This window comes from Apium graveolens, chromosome 2 (assembly GCF_009905375.1).
Source record: "Apium graveolens cultivar Ventura chromosome 2, ASM990537v1, whole genome shotgun sequence".
NCBI classification, from domain to species: domain Eukaryota; kingdom Viridiplantae; phylum Streptophyta; class Magnoliopsida; order Apiales; family Apiaceae; genus Apium; species Apium graveolens.
In genome coordinates this window covers 164296103-164315786 of record NC_133648.1, presented here as the reverse complement: position 1 = coordinate 164315786, position 19684 = coordinate 164296103, and the positions used below count along the sequence as shown (strand labels likewise).

At 38.4% G+C, this 19684-nt stretch overlaps 1 protein-coding gene across 2 annotated transcripts; it reads right to left on the bottom strand.

Moving 5' to 3' along the window:
* Positions 1 to 3911: 3911 nt before the first annotated feature.
* On the bottom strand, positions 3912 to 19137 carry LOC141707965 (E3 ubiquitin-protein ligase UPL1-like). 2 transcript variants are annotated; one of them, XM_074511417.1, is made up of 15 exons: positions 18827 to 19137; positions 17695 to 17790; positions 17408 to 17614; positions 9367 to 17220; positions 8985 to 9299; positions 8517 to 8706; positions 8144 to 8433; positions 7692 to 8032; positions 6361 to 7489; positions 6109 to 6255; positions 5935 to 6015; positions 5426 to 5651; positions 5198 to 5337; positions 4478 to 4584; positions 3912 to 4365 (listed from the first exon to the last, which is right to left on the bottom strand). In XM_074511417.1, exons 1-15 carry the CDS (start codon positions 18857 to 18859, stop codon positions 4263 to 4265), a joined length of 11259 nt encoding a protein of 3752 aa, XP_074367518.1. In that variant the 5' UTR covers positions 18860 to 19137; the 3' UTR covers positions 3912 to 4262. The 2 variants fall into 2 exon arrangements, with proteins under 2 accessions (XP_074367518.1, XP_074367519.1); XM_074511418.1 differs by having other exon boundaries at positions 9367 to 17217.
* Between the last annotated feature and the right edge of the window lie 547 nt (positions 19138 to 19684).

The window sequence follows — 19684 nt, the reverse complement described above, 5'->3', positions numbered from 1 at the left end:
GTGGACAAAGATGAAGTTGTACCAGAATCACCTTCAGTGACACACACTTTAGTACTGTCAGAAGATGATGAGTTTTCTGCAAGTTCTGGAGAGTCAGCTCCAGTTAATACTCCAGCTCCCATTCTTGGAAAGGAGGCACTGATTGAAAAGTTTGTTAAACAAGATGCTCTGTTCCTTGGGAAGAAACTCACAGAGGGGTTGAGTGGACCAGGAAGTGGAATGAATCTGATTTCATTCTAAGCTCAAAATCTCTGAAAGAGCACATTGCCAAAGCTAATGAGCTGATGACAAATTCTGATTTCAAGCATCAACTCAAAGTCACTGCTCTAAGTACCAAATCTCTTCAAGGTCTACACTCTCAAACTCATGAAAAAGTTGACAAACTTCTGGAAAAAGCTGAAAAGCTGGATATGGAGATCAAGCTAGATAAAAAGAGGTTTATCAGACCTATATATGAGAAAGTTTAAGCTATTGAGAAGGTTCAAGAAAAGCAACAGGCCCAAATTACTGAGGTCCCGCAGAATCAAGCCTCTCAACAAGCTCAACTAAATCAAATTCAATCTTCAATAGAACTTCTTCTCTCTCTCCTACTACCAGATGATGCCAAAAAGGGGGAGAAGGTAGTTAAGTCCAAATGCTCACCTACTCAAATACTGAAGAAGAAAGATGATAAAGGTGATGAATAGGGAAACCGTAGCAAGGGCAAGGGTCAAGTTCAAGGGCAAAGCAGCAAAGTTTCTTCAAGGAAACTAATTTCTGATGCTAGAAAATCTTCTACACAAAAGAAGACAAGTTCTGAAGCTGCTCAAACTCAAAATCTGATAACAAGTTCTGATAATCAAAATCTGATATCAAGTTCTAATGTTCTGATTCAAGTTGAAAGTCAAGACTCTCAGAAGTTCTTGCAAACTCTGAAGCTAAAGGGAAAGCAGACTACTGTCTACTACAAAGATCCTAAAATTCAGACACTTGATGAGGAAATTGCCAGAAGATTATTTCTCAAACATAAGCCTGGAATGGATTTAGAGAATTTAAAGGAGGAAGAAGCTAGATTTGCAGCTGAGAAGACAAATCTTAAGTCTAAAGCTTCTGATGCAAAGAAACCTCCAAGGCCTAAGGTAAAAGGCATTGTGATCAAGGAGAAGTCAATTTCTGAGGCATCAAAGCCCAAGACAAGATCACAAGTTGAAACTGATCCCAAAGATAAGGGGAAAGGAATGATTGATGAACCAACAAAGCCATAGGAGATGAAGATACCTCAAATCCTGATGAAACCTGTATGCAAACTGGTTAAAGTATTTGATGATGCTGCTGCAGTAAATGAAACTGTTCAAACTCTGAAGAGAAGGAAGATAACTGAAGAATCTAAAACAACCTCTGACACAGCTCAAGTTGTTCAGAATGAAGGACAGCAAGCTACAGAAGAAACAGCAAATTCTGATCAAGTCATCAAGACATCAACCTCTGACAGTGCTCAAGTTGATTTGAATAAATTGACATTTACTGATAAGAGAAAACTCCTATAGAAGAATGTTAATCCATCGGATCCTAAGAAAAGCCAGCTGCTATCTGATTTCATGACTGTTGGATTGAAAGCCAGAGAAGCAAGAGACAGAGCTGGATTAGGTTTTGAAGAAGCCAAAATCAAGACAGAAGTTGAAGTGCTTACAAGAGATCCATTTTTATTGACTGACAAACCTCTTAAAGAAGTTACACAGAAACACCTTGACAAGGTTATATATGTTCAAGTGGTATTGGATGCTCATGTTAAGCATAATGTCAAAGAAAATCTGATTCTATTTCTTGAAGATGGAAGAACATATCAAATATCAGAATCAGATGTGTTGAAAAAATCTCTGAAAGAACTTCAATTCTTTCATTATCTTTTAGAGATAAAGTCTGAGATTACCAGGAGATGGTCAAATTTCATAATGAAGACCATAAGGGATAAAGAAAAAATTTCTGGTTCAAGGGTTACAGAATTCATTCCTAATATAGTTGAAGATGATGGAAGTGAAATTCCAATGAAGAAGGATTCTGCTAAACTTGAAGTGATTCTGAAAGAGAAATGTATGTGCTACAATGAAGACTCTTCTCATCCAAGGGTGATCAGACTTGGTGATGGTTTGGAAAGAAATCACATCTCAGCACTTAGGACTGCAATCTACCAGATTGGAAGTCAAGATGAAGAATTGAAGCAAGTCAAAGCTACACGATCTCAAATCCTAAGGAATAAAGAAGAAAAACTGATATCAAACTTTGTCAAGAATCACTTTGGATTTAGTTGACTCAGTAAGATTGGTAAAAGTTACAAGAACTGTAAGTTGTAGTTAGTTGTCTTATTAAACTCTCATTGCATTTGTACTTAAATGTTTTTGACATCATCAAATCTATTAACTTGTATATTTTTCATAATTTACAAGTTGGGGAGATTGTTAGATATATTTGAGATGTCATGTCTAATCTGATTTGTGTTTAGTTTTCAGAACTTAACAACATGACTTATCAGGACTTACTGGAAATCAAAACTTACTGAAGTCAGAAGATATATATCAGGACTTAAGTGCGGGAAGACTTCAGATAAGGAATGCGGCTGATTTACAGGAGAAGATCTGGACTAAAACAAAAGAAGATATGCATGAAGAGTTAGAGGACTAGAAGACTTGTTGAAGATATATGATTGATATATTTTAGGGGACAGAATTATATTCCATATCAATTAGAAGATATCTTGTAACTGTGTACTATATAAACACAGCTTAGGGTTTACACTATCTGTGTTATCATTATCGAGAAGATTAAACATTGTAACCTAGCAGCTCTTAGTGATATTGTTCATCACTGAGAGAGAACAACTGTTCTATTGTAACAGAGTTTATTTGAATATACTTGATCTTTGTTACATACTTGAGTTGAAATCGATTTGATTGTATAAACACTATATTCAACCCCCTTCTATAGTGTTGTGTGACCTAACAGATTAATTTAATAATTTACAATCTCATACATCGTGGCATAATAGATATACCGTACTCCAATGAACAACCCTTTGTGTAAATATAATACATAAACGGACATTAATCAAATAAATTAAAATGGACTTATCAAGCCCTAAGGGCAACTTCAATACGGATGCCAAGATAAATAGTATGATATTTTTGTGTGACAACTTATTGCCGTGGTAAGGGTGCTTGAAGGGTGTCAAGAGAAGTGACCAACTTTTGGCATCCTTTGATACCTGCTTAATATTAACTAAAATTCAATTCTTGTAAAAAATGTGTATATAAATCTTACCTCAAAATGTGTATATAAATTTTTCCTCTTCAATTATATTTAATTCATTTATTTATTATTTTATTTGAGTTACTTTGGGGATTATTTAAGTATCTTTTGAGTGAGGGCTAGCTATTGAAGTTAAAGGGAGCCAACTTTGATATTGATGAGAGATAACCCTCATCCCTATACATTTTTAACATTTGAAATTAAAAGTTTGACACGTATTTTAAAACTCTTATCTAGTATAATTTTATAACGTATTTTTAAGATTTTCATTTTCTGAATAAAAATTTAATTTTTGAATTTTTATTTAAAAAATAAAATTTTAAAAATAAGTTATACAATCATACTAGATAAGAGACTTAAAATACATGCTCAGAATTTTATTTGAAATGTTAATAATCTAGTAGGATTGGGACTATGTGATTTGGCAATAGTTATCCCCCATGGGTCCCTTTATTGAGATGCTCTAATGGGTCATCCGCCACCTCAGCTCTCTAGAACGCTGGTGTAATATGCAAGATATGCCAGAAATGTATAAGACCCACAAGTCTAATAATGCTCATTTCATAAGATATATACAACATTCTTAATACCAGGGGAGTTGATTAAAGGCCGGTAAACCATCGAACACATACTAAAGAATATATATATAAAGATTAAATAGCAAAAATATTTCTATCACATACAGCAGCCCAGACACGTGGGTATCAACTGCCGAATCCATATTTGATAATCTAAGTTAACAATAGAGTAACATCCCTAATATCGTCGAAGTGTACATATCCTTTCCCAGGCACCCGACACAACCCCAACCTTCAGTTGTGATAATTACAATGACCAGATCATTATATGCCAAAAAATTCACAACAAGCCTGATCATCTACAAGTAGAATTTTTGTAAACCGAAGACTACGAGAAGGATTTAACTAAACTAACATGTACAGACAAATAGCAAAGCTGAAAGCGATGCCCTTATATTCTTTTCAACCAAATCCAAACCCTTCACTAGCTTCATGGATGGCAAGCAGCAAGCGTTCTTGAAGTTGATCCTTGGAAGCATACTCGGGTAGGTCTAATTGATTGAAGCTGGCAAAGGATAAACAAAATTTCTATTCAATTTTTTTTAATTGGAAACAGTGAGCACTTAATTAAAAATTTAAAACACTACAAAACCAGGAGTCAATCTCAGATTACTAACCAGGTATGCGCTGATGGCAGCCTCTCAGGAGCTCCATAGGCCTTGTGAATCTGGAACTTTTGTGGACCAGAAATTCCTTGCAATGCTTTAAATCCTTCCAAAGGAACCTATATAACAGTAAATATTGGTCTTTAGAAATAAAAAGTAAGACTATTATTTAGCAAAAAAAAAAAAGTAAGACTATTCTGTAAAAGAATGTTGTTAGTAATTTCATATTTTAATGATTGTGCTCCTTGCTGCATGGCATTAAATGTATTTTGCCTTGGCCACTAAAATAAAATTTAGCACGCGAGCACAAGAAGAAATGTTTAACAAACAAAAAGAGCACTCACAACCCCGTACATGCAATGTCTCATTTCTAAGAGAAGACGTCTTCTATCTATATACTCCTTATGGATTTTCTACATAAACTAGTGTACTTACAAGTATCCATGCTAGCTAACTTCAAACTGTGAGAGCTTTTCCTAAAAAAGTGTAAGGTAGTTGGTTTCTCTTTTTAGTATTCCTCTACTCACTTAACTGTAGTAATTTGATCTAGAAAAAGTTTAAAATGAGTATAAAGCTTTTGATTGTGTATTAAGTACGATTTGCAAACAAAGGTAAAAGAAAGGGGGTTCTGTTTTGGATGTTTGCGAGGCAGAGGGAAAGGAAAAGGAAGCCAGGTCATTTCTAGCTATTGACAAATCATAAGCAGCTTTATTCCCTAGGAAGTAATATTACCTTCGAAGTACCAGTGACAAATTGCAAAAATCTTGCTGTATCTTCCTTGTTAAATGTTTTGACAACCTCCCAAAACCACTGAACAACATTAGATGCCACTGTGTAGCCAGTGTACTCGGTATTGGTCTTCAAATCATCCACTGCAAGTAAGTTGTGTTACTAAAGATTCAGATGAGGAACAGATGCAAATGTCTCTAGATAGAAAAGTAAAAATTAAAGCAAACTTACACTCAATTTCTGGAAGCCCGCTTATTAAAAGCTCAAGTTCTTTATCATTAAATATAGAAATAAGTTCCCTTGGTATCAGCTCATTGAACCCTTCCAAGAAGGAATTAATTTGAGGACGAATTGCATTTGTGAGAATATGTTCAGCCACAAGGTCAACATACTCGTGCTTTGTTTCCTCAGTGACCCGTATATTTCCTCCTCCAGGCTTAAGCTCGTACTCCGTAACCTGATAGCAAGAAGAAATGCAATAAACTACGCATACATTTTGTTTTTGGAAAAAATAGAGGAAAATCAATTACAAAGATAATAAATTATACTGAAGAGGAAAATGACTTGCCGTTGTTAAATTCTAATGACAGATTATTGAAGAGGAAATTGACTTGCCGTTGTTAAATGATAAATACTAATGACAGATTTAGTTATTACTTAATTTCAGGACAGTACTATAATAAATAATAATGACAGATTTGGTTATTACTAAATTCAGGACAGTACTAGAGAGTATGTACCTCTGTTTTTTCATAAAGGATGTGTTTTTCTTCATCCGCATCCATACTAAATGTCAGATCAGGTATCTCGCTCACATCATTCTGATTGGACACAGAGAAAAAAAGAAGCTAAGAACAGGTCTCAAGTGTGCAACCTGTTCCAAAAACAACTGAGAAACATGTGTATTAACTAACCTCTAGCATCCACTTTAAATTTTTGTAGTAATCAGGATCAACAGCCTCTATATCATGGTAAGTAACCTTCACACCAAGAATGTGCTTGTAGAAGGACCTAGTGAAGTACACATCTAACAGTTGCCCATCATAAAGTGCCTTTGCAACCTGTGAGGAATTGTACATAGATATGTTTCAATTAAGTAGAAAACGTTAAAAATATCTAACATCAATGCAACAATATATATCACAGCTAAAGATCATTTACTATACCACTCGGCCAACAAATTTGAAGTACGACAGATGTTCTGTTTGGTAAACAGAATTAGGATTAGGCTGGAAAGTTGCATTGTTTCCGCCAGTTGTGAAAAGTAAAGCTCCTTTGTCAAATATAACCCTTGACAGCAATTGATACCACTCTCTCGTCAAACCACCAGCATCAATACCCTCTTCTCCTTGAAAATGTACATTCAATCGCCCCTTCAGTTCCTGGGTAGGTCGCATTCGTAACTGGTTATATGAGTCCTCCAAAATATATGCTCGTCGAACACCAACCCGTAATGGACCAGAGATATGCTGTTCATGCTGCTGCCTGATTCTTGAACGAAAATAGGCTCTTTTGTTATCAAAGTCGATTAATCTCGGTGCTTTAAGAATCATGGAAAGAGACTTCTCCAGCAAACTAGGATTCTGCCTAACAAAGGCATTGAGAAGGCGACGATGCTTTTCAGCAAACCTCATAAATGTAATAGCACCATCAAGCCTTCTCAAAGAATCTATTCCGCACTTTGTAGAAAATGATGCTGAACTCCCCGAAAATTCTTTTACTTCTCTTGCAGTTGCATTGGCATGATCTTGCTGTGTGATTGAAGATTTTGCTTGTAGTTTTTCACATAACACCAAGAAGGCCTCAATAAAAGGCAATAGTCTCTGAGTTCCAGGTGGAAGAGGGGATAGAGAGGATGTACCCTGTATTTGCTCCCCCACATTTGTGTTCGACATTATTGAGTTGACAGAGCTCTGAGCCAACTGTGATTCAGTTGCACTTATGCAGTTGCTCAATTCTTGCCACAGGGGATCAAGAGAAACATTTAACTTCCACATAGTGGCGAGCTCTTCCTGTTCACCATCATTTTCAACAGATTTCTCCCCCTCTATCTTTGGCAAAGTGAGAGAACTGAGTGTTTGCAGCACACGGAGTATTGCTGCCCCAGCCATGGACCCAGCACTCAAACCCAGCATTTGTGTATTTCTCAGTGTCACTAGCTCGCTTACAGCTGAGCTGCTCAGATTATGAGCCTGCTCTGAAAGCTCTAATATAAAATATTTTCGATGGGGAGCAACCACCAGTGCCAGCTTCTTCAATATCTCGCCAGCAAGCAGATAAACTTTGTCTGAAAGCCTGGCCATGAAAAAAACTAGCTTATAGTCGAGGTCATAATTTAAGTGCCACAGAAATTGGCGAGTGTAGAACATACACCAGTCGACCACACAGGACAATGAAGCAATAATAAAACAGTTCAAGGCAATAAATGAGAACTACAGAAATTAAACAGTTCAATGCAGTAAATGAAAACTACCAAACATTGGAGCATAGTCATTACCCTTCATGCCCAAGAAGACTGCAGAGACTATGTAGGTCAGACTGTGGCAGTTGCATAAAGATGTCCCGCGCATTGGAACTTTTCTGCCTAACTGATGTTGTCAACCCATCACTAGATTGTATGGTATCTAGAGCTAATTCCCCTTCAGACTGCACTAAGTTCTGTAGTAGACCGCTTGAATTTGATTCCCGTTCCAACACAGACGAACTGTCTTGAACACCGCTTACTCCTGCTTTTACGGAAAAAGTCTCAGAAATTGAAGCTCCTCCTGGTTCAGAATGAGCCTCACAGTCCAGCTTTGATGCAGCAGCAAAAACTACTACTTGAAGCAGGCCCATTACCTACAGCAGAATATATACGATGATCTTTAATATATTACCCATACCTGACTGACAAGTAGTAGCACAAGTGATAACAAAATGGTAAAACAAAACCACCAATTAACAACCCACCTGCTCCAAATGAGCAACACTGCGCAAGAAAAGTGGCTGACTTAAGAGCTTTAGTAACAAAATTAAAGGCACATCCCTTTCTCTCGGCCTTCCTGTACAAGTTACCATATCTTTTTCTTCCACAATCTTTTCTTTCCCCTTGTCAGTTTTCATCTCCAAGCAATTTGGATGCAAAGAGTTCTGGGCAATAGATGGATCAAAATAAAATAAAATATTGGCAACAGCAGAATGGTTGGTGGCCAAATAAGTCATTATCTCAAGAACTCGACGCAACACCAGAGGAGGAAGACCTGTCAAGTTTGTAAAGATGTAGGTTTTTAATGTAAAGAAATAACAAGTAACTTAATTCAACTGTGTGAAAAAGAAATAGTACCATGTAACAGCTGAGATCGACCATAAACAACATTAGACTGACACCCATACAACCTTTGGCAAGTTGATTTAGATGAGCCTTCAGTTCCGGGATCGATCATGTCCAGAAGATAGCGGATTAAATTTGCCCTTGTAATGCTATGTGCACATAAGTTCAACAAGAGTCTTTGCAGAAGACCTTTACCAAGAGGCTATAAAATAGTTCAGTTCAGGTTAACAACATACCCAAAACTCAGAGCTGAAAGGCATAATATACAAGTTGCAAAACAGAAATAGCCATGCAAAGAAGTGAACCTCGCAGATAAAAAAGCATAAACATTAAATTGCCTTTTTGGCTTAAGCTAACACAACATAAAATTCCAAAAAAAACTTTGAATGAACTGGAGAATAATTAAATCTTGAAACCAATTATGTGGCATCCATCTGATGACTCTAGTTTCAGCCAATATTAAGAGAGGAAAAAATCTACCTGTGCCAAGCGAAGGAGCCTAATCAGTGCTTTCAGAGCATTAGCATCCAGGAGAGGTTCGCCTTCAACTTCCTTTAATTTTGAACCTTCAGTAGCGGAAGATGTCCGTCGACTTATTGTAACACCAACACCCCTATCCATCACCGCTTGGCGGTCAAATCCTAAGCCATTTCTACGATGAGTATGCCTGTGGTTATTCCCAAATAGACTATGAGCCTGATAATGACTCATTGCCCTGTCCCTGAGCATTTGAGCTTCAGCAAGTAATGGAGATGGTAATGCCGATAAAACAGCTTCAGATGAAGTCAAAAGTACCTAGCACGATGAAACAGGAAATTAGCATAGTTCAGCAATTTATAGGGCCAGAGATCAAAATGCAAACCTCTTCACGCAAATCTGGAGGAAAAGTAGCTATAATTGAAGCATTATCCATTTCAACAGGTCGTCCTTCAGCCTGCTGTGCAACCCTCTGTGCACGCTGTTGAGCTAAGACTTCTGCTTGGATATCCGGGGGAAGGGCGGCTAAAAACTCAGGATCTATTTCTTCAGTAGTAGGTTGTGCATACGTAGGTGTAGGAGCAGGAGCAGGTTGAGCGGGCTGAGCTTGCTGCGAAGCAAGAACTTCTGCACGGAGATCCTCAGGAAGCGCTTCTAAAAATGTCGGATCTATTCCATTTGCATTAGGAGCTTCATCACTCAAATGGGATACATTAATCTCACTAGTGTCTTGATCGACCCTAAGGTTTGGTATTAGAGGTTGGTCCTCTCCATCAGCTTGAGAAGGTACAGGTTCACCAGTCGGATTCTCTTCCATCTGGCTGCCATTCATGACAATGTCATCATCTTCATGAGCTGAAGAACCATGGCAATCACCACGTCCAGGATTAGACATTTCTAAGTTTGATGTATCAATATTAGAACGGAAATCTATTGTTGCTGACACATCATTGTTCAAATCCTGAAATGGTGCATCACTCTGTGGTACTTCTTCTCCGATCTCCATATTATCAGGAATATTTGATGTACTGTCAAGATTATCTCCACCTACTTCTTCGACCCCAACACCAATGCCGTCACCAGTTTGATTAATTTCTTGAGCTGTTTCATGACCACTTTCACAATGTTGATCTTCACTTTGCTGTGCTTCACTTCCATCAATACGTACAGCTATTTGACTATCACTGATCAAAGGACCATCAGAGTGTTTCTCCTGCGATTCTGAGACATTTGACTGGATTTCGGGAGGATTTTCTGAGGGAGCATTACCACGCAGCTGATATATGAAATGTTCCTCAACTGCTTGTGCAACAGTTGCAGCCTGACTGCCTACTTGAGGATAACCATCATCGGTCCACCGACCCACACCAGGTGCTCTTCGTCCCGGAACCCGTAAAGACTCTAGACCAACAGAAAAATCAGCCGATGTAGGTGCTGATGCACCACTAAGTCTTTCACCAAACACACCGATTGGGACATTATCATAAGGGAGGACGGGTGCATCAAACATGTACAAGTGAGCTACATCAAAGCTTCCAGCGGAAAGTGACTCTAAATCCCTGGATGAGTTTCCTCCTGAAGACCAAGTTGATGCAAGATCACTTGACTGTGTTGTTCTCAACAAGAAAGGATGCTGAAGACCATTTCCTTCTGTAGTTGACCTTTCCAAGGAATTCCTACTTGTCTGACGACGGCGATCGAAACCCATAGGCCTGCGAAGGCCGAAAAGATCATCAACATTTACTCCTTCAAAAGGCTCACCAGCTACATCAATTAGGCCACTATCAACTCCAGGTTGCCCAAGTACTTGTAGGTGATCTAGCCCGTCCAGAGCCTCCCTCCACCTCACCTCAATAACACGATTCTCATGAAAATCATCTTCATCTTCATCAACCATGTCATCATTGTAATCATCTCCCAGTGCAGCGTCATCATGATCTTCCACATCTGTATCAGCTAGTGACATCAGGGCAGTACCGTCCTCTCCAAGGTCTTCCTCATCATCCTCACCCTCATCATCGTCCTCATCATCCTCCCCATCAACCCCCATATCATCATCTTCTTCACCCATATCATTGTCACCCCTGTTCTCCACATGAAAAGTCATCTCAATTTGTTCTGCATTATTTATCATGTCACCATCTTCCATCTCTTCACGCATAAAATCTATCCCCATATCCGTCGCTGTATTGCTAGTAACGGTTTCATCCACTTCAATTCTCATCTCTTGCTCTAAGGATTGGTTAGGAACTGCATTTTCACGCTGAGCACTTCCATCAGGTTGTTGGTTTGCACCCCCCTCGCTGTTGCTTTGGTGTAGACGATGGTTCTGATCAGATTCTACGGTCTCAGCGGCCAATGTAGCATTAACTTGATTATCCGAATTCTGACCTGTACCAACAAGGTTTTTCTTATCCAAAGTTTCAGGTTTAAAGAGTTGTTCACCCGCATGAGCAGCTCTAGTTAGGATCTCCAAAGCCTTGAGTATGAGATTTACAACTTCAGAAGCATCAGGATGGTCTAAATCTATCACTTGAAGAATGCTTGATAAACACTGAACTATTCCTCCATCTATCATGCTTTTTGCAATATCCGGGGAGCACCCTGTACCAGGTAAGTTACTAGAAGACGAGTTCTTCGACAAAATAGAATAGACCAGGTCAACAAAAGCGAGAACTTTCTTATCTGGCCATAAATGGTTTCTGGATGAATTGCTTTCTAAATTTGACAGAGATTTTAAAGTTTTTACAATTTCACTTATCACACGTCTACGTCCTTCACTTGATCGACCACACAAAACCACTAGAAACCATGAAGCTTTTTCAGATAACTTGACTCTCCATTCATCAGGTCCAGATGTTCTGTCAACGGATGGAGGAACAAGATAATTCAAAACATGATGCAGTATCCCACAGTGTCCAGCAGATTCCAAAACATTAAGTCCCCGGAGTTGACAGATTTCCGCATCTCGTTTAAGTATAACTCCAACAGCATGTACATACATGAGAAGAATATCACTCAATAACTTCAACACAAAAGTTACCTTCGCCAGCCCGGCTGATTTCTCTACAGTGTTAGACTCAGTCTTCCTTGTATCATCAACCTTCGTCTTACCTTTCACCTTGGTTAGAGATTCATCTACCTCCATTGCACTCGAATAATTTGTACAACCTTCCTCACGCTTAGGTGCAGAATATTTCATTAAAATTTCAAGCAGCTGATCAATAACCTGCGCAAGATTTGCAGGAAATTTCTTGTGTCCTTTTGCACACTTACCTGGTATATCATGGATTTTACTTTCAGAAATCCTGACACATTCATTAGGGAGAGCTCCCGATTCTACGCGGACTTTTGATTTATCTCTTTCTTTCTCTTTTTCTTTCGACAATACAACAAACGTTCTTCCTCCGGGCGATTCCAACTGGCACACGCTTGCTGCAGCTCTCATGAAAACACCTGGATCTCTTGAGATAACAGGTGCCATTGATGTCAAAAATGCACGTACCGCAACACGCCCAGCATTGCGATTCCCACTCAATGTCTGCCGAATTTCTAACTCCATTGCTGTTTGTAGTGTCTGTGGATCTTCAATGAGATGTCGTATAATAGCAGAGGCCACAGTGTCATATCCAGGAAAGAAGCAGCTTATTGGAATATTAAAAAGAGCGACCAATCCTCCGAATTCAAGAAATTGCAAAGCGAGAGCATGTGTTTTTGTCAAACGAGCACATAACTGTAATAGGGCCTGCATGACGAGAGGAGGGACATGTAGTTTTATCAACTCACAAGCTACTACCAGTAACCTACTGCTTTCCTCAAGAGTCAGATACCCAGTTGAACTCCCAAATATATTCTCAATTGTTCCGTCCATTCCCCTGTCCAAAGTATCGGCAGCTAACTTTTTTCCTAGTCCTTCTTCAGGAGCTGACTTTGTCTCTGATGCATGTTCTGGAGCTGAAATTGGAGATGGCTCACTGATGGGATCAGCTAAAGAGCCGACAGGATTAGCTTGGATGCTCTGACATGGAATCTTAGGCTTGGATTGTGACAAAATGTCCAATATAAGAAGTAAAGCAGTAATACATTTTGGGACCACAAGCTCATTATCTAGTACAATTCCTGCTTTGAAGTTTATCAGAAAATCTATTGCTATGACAGCAATACCATTACGTGCAGCAATGTCTCGCGAATTTTCATCTTCATTAAGAAGCAATGCTAGAGTATGAGAAACCATACACAAGGCTGTTGAATCCTTTACAAGCTGCAGAGGACAAAGCTTAAGCTGCTGAGTAAGGTATGCAGTAACTTTTGCACGATCTTCGCCTTTATTCCGACTGCAAAGAGTAATAAGCAAATCTGTCAGCGGAAATGCCATTGTATCACTAGTATGAAGCAGTTTCATTGCTGATGCAAGGATGTCATCAACAGGAGGCACAGTTGCTGATCCCTCTTCTCTTATATCATCAACTGGTTTATCAGTGTTGTCAACTTTTGACATCTCAGAGGAACTACCTAGGGACAAAGCAAGAGCCCGTGCCAGTTCATCATCCTCCTGCACAGGATCCTCAACGTGTGAGAAAAGCCATTCCATCGCCATCTCAACACTATTAGTCCCAACATGTCTAAGTGCTTCCTCAGCTCTTGCTCTTGTAAAACCCATCTCTACAATAGTGGCAATGGTACTTTCATCAGGTGGAGGAGCCACCAGTCTCTGGTTCGTACTTCCTGTCACACCAATCTGCTTCTTCGCATCTCCAACACCACTGTATATATGTGTAACAAGTGAGACAACAGACGAAATAAAACCCGGATTACAATTTGGAAACATAGCATGGTTCCACACAGGAAGTATCACGTCAAGGACCTGGGACTGCAACATTCGAACAAATACTTCTGGGTCTCTAGGAACCGGGAATAACCCAATTGACAAACCAACTGCAACAGGCTGAACGAGCAACTGGGCCTGGGAAGCAGAAGCTGGAGATAGAAGTATAGTTGAATTGACAAAATACTCAAGCACGCGGCAGTAACTCAACAACGTCTCAACTAACCACGAATTATGAGCTAATTTCCCTCCCTCTAAACTATTGTCATGTTCAATAGTAGATTGTGGCAGTGCGTAAGGCAGCGTCCACAACAACTGGCTCGTAGCTTCAAATGTTGTTAGTAGCTCTTTGAAGGTACCATGGACATAAAAGTTATTTATCATTGCTGTATAACAGGTGCGTCGTCTATTATCAAATACGAGAGCTGTCATGTCGTCCACTACCTTGCCCAAGTAGCGGCACTTGACAGATAATGATAGCTCAGCCGAAGTGGAATATGTTGAAAAACCAAAAGCTTCCAAAAAAAGCTTCGCGAGGGCTGTCCCAATGCTCTTAGAAGCAGCGCCTAATGAGCCAGTCTCAGATCTTCTACGGCTTGGCAATGTGAAACCTTTGACGAGAGCAACAAAGAAACACCGCAAAGTGGATGAAAGTTTTTTAAGAATTTCCATAGTAAGTACTTCAGGGCTTTTCTTTTTCATATCTTGAGAAGAAGGTAGCTCAATACTATTGGCTGTTACCTCAGAATCCATCTGTAGAGTTTCCAAATTTCTACTTGTCCTTCCTCCCCGGATGCGTGCCAACCCATGCCGACTACGACGACTAAAACCTTCACTGGAGCGAACCACTGAAAGAAAATCACGTCCTATACCCCACTGGGGATGTGAGTTGTTCCTCACAGAAACAGGATTCATGTACCTCACCACAGGAATAGTTACATCATCATCGCTCTCCCGTCCAGCAGTAATTGATACAGCAGCCTCTGCATTTTCGGATTCTACTGTGATATTCTGCTTCTCGTCCACCTTAATATCACTACACAATGATATTTGCCAATGTATCTCCCTATAAACCCTTCCAAGTTCTTTCAACACATCTGCATCTGAAGTGGCCAATTCAGATATAACAACGGTTGTAGTCTTCAGCAAAGAACTGCAAACAGAAACAATACCATCAAGACCAGCAAGACACCTCAGCAGCTTCATCAGGTTTACAACTTCCAGCTGAATAAAGTGTGTTCCACCAGATGAACTTAAAAGTTCATGAGTCAATTTCAAATGCTCTCTTAAAAATGAACAGGCTGATCGAACAAGAGATGCAGAATGCTGTGGCGAAAAATTTTTAAATGCAGCAGATATACTCTGACCAACAGAAGCTGAAAGAGGCATAAGTGGTAATCTGAAAAATTGCAATACAGCTTCAGTTCCCTTTTTCTCGATAAAAATACGGCATGTGTCAGAATTTTGAAGAATTGTTTCAAGAAGACGAGTAGCATTTGTTATATATTCCGGGAGGAACCACTCTATATTTGTCAGTAAGGCATCAGAAGTTGGCTCAGGGAGCTTTTCAGAGCTTTCAGCCTGGCATGATTCATCACCTCCCATTTGGATCAGATTCTGTTCTTCGGGATCAGTAACCATCAGAACAGGTGTGGAGCAGCCCTGAGAGTCATTAGATGAGTGGGATACCTCCGAACTGGAACCTAATTTTGCAATGGCATTCATGATTTCAATTAACATTTCCACTCCAGGAACACGCAATGAGGAAGCATGGCGCATTAACTCATCAAGCCCGCTAGATAAGGATCCTGGAGTATCTCCTGTAAGTACACGCAGGTATATCTTTGAGGTAAATATCTTCACAAAACACCTTAAAGCACCACGGTCCCTCACAGCCTGTAGACCACTATTGCTCAGACACAACGCATCCAAGCACTGTGGTATGCATGTTATAGCTTCGGCAGAACAAAGGACACCATCCATTATAGCATCTAAGAAAGCAGAAGGAAGACCGGCTGTTTCTAATACAGAAAAGCATGTAGGATCTTTATGTATAAGATCACTCATTACGGTTGCTGCAAGTGAGAAGACTCCACCACCAAACTCTTTTGCCTTTCTAAATATAATGCATAAGCAAAGCGGTAACAGGCATTCCTCGGAACCATATATCCGTGATGTACTTCCAGGAGCATAAGTCCCCAGAGATATGGCACGCAGTAAAGCTTTCATTAAAGACCGGCGATGTGATGCAACTAATGCTTCTGAATATAGTGGTTGCCCACTATCAAGCTCGGAAGACGAGGCAGCAGCTACCTCAGTACGAAATGCAGGACTCACAACAGACGCACCTTGTTGGTTTATATGATTTTCAACATAGGAAACTTCTACTTTTAGACGCGAAATTGTATCATCCAAGCCACCCAAATCCCTAAACAGTGCAGCTGCAGGATTGCTGTAATCCATGAAAGCTTCTAGAACATGTACTGCAGTGCTGACTAAATGTAAGTGCTGGGGATCTGTATCTTTAAGAAGTGGTAGAAGGGTGGGTATAAATCCCGCTTCCCGCATGGCAGAGCAACCTGATGAAGAAGAAACCAGAACAGTAACAAGAGATAACAGCGCCTCAGCGAAAATGACTGACCATTTTGACGAACTACTGACCGAATCAATAGCCTTCTGCATAAGGCTAGACAAAATGCCACGGTGACCGCCAGAGGTTACAGCAATTAAAACACTTGGTTGGCGTGAACGATCTTGACAAAGAGCAACTAAGCAAAGCAGACTGAGAATTCGGATTTTTTCAGGAACTGCGTCTTCATAGCTTAACAATGTAACTAACTCATTAATGAACTCAGGCTCGGTGTTAAAAAAAGACACTAGATCTTCTGTGTCACTGCATGATTGCACAAGAACCATAAATGCATAAAGGCGGACACATGTGTATTGTTGGCGTGAAGCCAGAGAGCTGAAAGCTCTAGCAAACCGCAATCTTGTCAATAGGAAAAATCTCAATGCAGAAGGGACTTTGTACTCCTGAACTAACTTCTGCAAAAGTTCAATGTCAGATACCTGGTAGCTGTTAACATTCGGCAAATGAATAATCTGCAACCCTTGAATTGGTTGCTCTGATGCAGGTAGTACATTTGAGGAATCATCTGCATAGAACTCAAAGTGAAGGGTGCTACCTAAGTCATTAGAGACTTGGTCTGATCCATCCAGTACGGCACACGCAACTAATCCAAGGCCTTCTTCCTTTCCTCCCCAACCTTGTGCAAAAGCAAATAATTTTGAATGAAGACCAGAATCCCTTATTACATACTTTCCAACAGCCTTCTTCAAAAATGCTGCTAATGTTTGCAGGCAAGCCTCAACCACATCAGCGTCAGTGGAAGCAAGTAGGGATGAAAGATGCTGCTGCATTTGCAACGATATGCATATATTTAAAGTTGCCAGAAAACAAAGAAAATTTGGTAAAGGAAACAAGCTTAACCTAATTAATAATGAAACTATTAATAACATACTCGTCCCATAAGCACACTGGTATACAATAATGGATTTCGACAGACCCACTACATTAGAACATCATAAAACAAGCAATTACCTCATAGGAGCTATAAAAGTGCTTATTGGTGCAGTTCTCCAATATAATTCTAATTACACGGAGAATCTGAAGAACAGCATCTTTTGGGAAAGGAGGATCTGATCCCAAGAAGTTGTCCTCAACCTGCAAATCTTTTCTTGATTTTATGTACTTCTCAAAAAAAGAATCGAAGTGATTAAAAAGATCAACCCATTGGTGAAAATCTCCCTGCAAAACAATCATATCAGTACAAGCAAAACTGCAAGAGAGCGGAAAGAGATTTAACACAATCAGTATGCATACAGTACCTTATCGAAGTCCCAGACAAAGCTTCTTAAGGGTTCACCTATACTTTCAAGCTGAGTAGCAATGACATTATTGATGAATGACCTAATTCTCGGTGGCTACCAGATTGAGAAAATAAAAATTGGCTAAGTTAGTATTACAGAATATACGACCCAACTTATTTATTTTTTCAGATATAAATGCAAGCAATTTACATCTAACATGTATATAATACAAAAATTTCGCCTTTTTCTCCATTTTTTCCATAATGCATTTTTATCTGAGTGGATTTAAGAGCAACTCGTAAAATTACACACCAAACACCATATTGTCTGACATTAACATTTCTATCACATAACAGAAGTTTCACTCTAAAAGCAATTCATAATTTACATATTGATAAATTGATTCTTAGAATATTTATTGCAAGATTTGCAGAGGCATTAATATTGCAACTTGAAGTGATCTGAAAAAACGAATAAAATCATACTGTGTCCATTCGGGTCAAAGACACGAAAATCACAATAAAAATAAATTGATCTGAGCAATATCACTCCAAATCTAGTTTAGCCTCTTTCGCAACCCAGTACTTATACCCGCTTGATACTAAGTGCTAATTTTTAAAACTTCCAAATATAGTTTAACCCGCAACCCAGTACTTATACTGTCTTGATACTAAGTGCTAAATTTAAAAACTTTAATAGGACAAAAGTCTTATCAAAATTTCTGAAAACTTCCACAAGAAACGTAAGCATTACACTTTTCATCTCAAAACCACAAAACTAAATCAAAATTAAAGACCCGATTAAATCGAAAGGCGACAAAGCCAATCACACACACTCTCTAACTACACTCAACATCAGTTTTAATACAAAAGTTACAAAACACAAAAGCATAGCGATTACTCGGTAAACAAAACATGTTAGATTTGTCAAACTACAAATAACCATCACTAAAGTTTCAATCTTTAAACAAATTAAGACCAGTTACTTAAGTGCTAAGATAAATAGACATATTCAAACCACACAAACTAACCCTAAACCATCAAACAATCAAAAAAAACAAAACTTTATTGCAAAAACAACAAGAAACAATCAAACACACATATTATACACACAAAAACACATAAAGATTGAAACTTTATTGCAGCCTTACCACTTCCACGGCCCTCTTGCGCTTTAACTTCATCTTAAAATCAACAAGAAGATAAAAACATTGCCTATATAAGTAAAGAGTCGATCAATTATATAATTAACGGACAATCGATCGAAGTAGAGACTGATCCAATGAAAATAAATCAAAATTGAAAGGGTGAAATAATCAAGAATCGAGGTTTAGAAAAATCTAGGGTTTCTTCGAGAGAGGGTTTTGTTGTGTGCGAAGAGAGATTGATCTAAAGATAGAATCTGGAGAGAGAGAGACCGAAACTTAGCAGGAGCTCTTGTTGAAGTGTATTTTCATATAAATAGAGAGATATAATAGAAAAAGATATTGGGCTATCTATTCTAATTCTACGTGAACAAAATATTGCAACTCAAATTGAACACCAATGATTATTATATTTCGGGGGTTTGATTTTGATAAATTGCTAAATATAAATATATTCAAATCCCTCCATCTAAATAATTATTATTTTATAATTTTCATTATAAATATTATCAATATATATTAATTTAAAATCCGTATGATGCTTAGTTTTTAAAAATTTACTTTTTTATTTTTAAAAATTTTTAAAATGTATTTTTATAATTTTTTAATATACATATATAATGTTGTTTATGATATTTTTATAAAATTTTTTATTTTTAATAGTTTGTTTTAATATTGTTACAATAGATATGTAAATACTAAGAAATATACGGAGGTGGAATTGAAATATTACATCTATATATATTAGAATATTTAATCATAATTCATCTATTGTTATATCATTGTATCATATTTTCGCATTTTTAATGTTTGAATAGTAGTAAAATATATTTGTTTAAATTTATGATTTGTTAAATCTCTAAT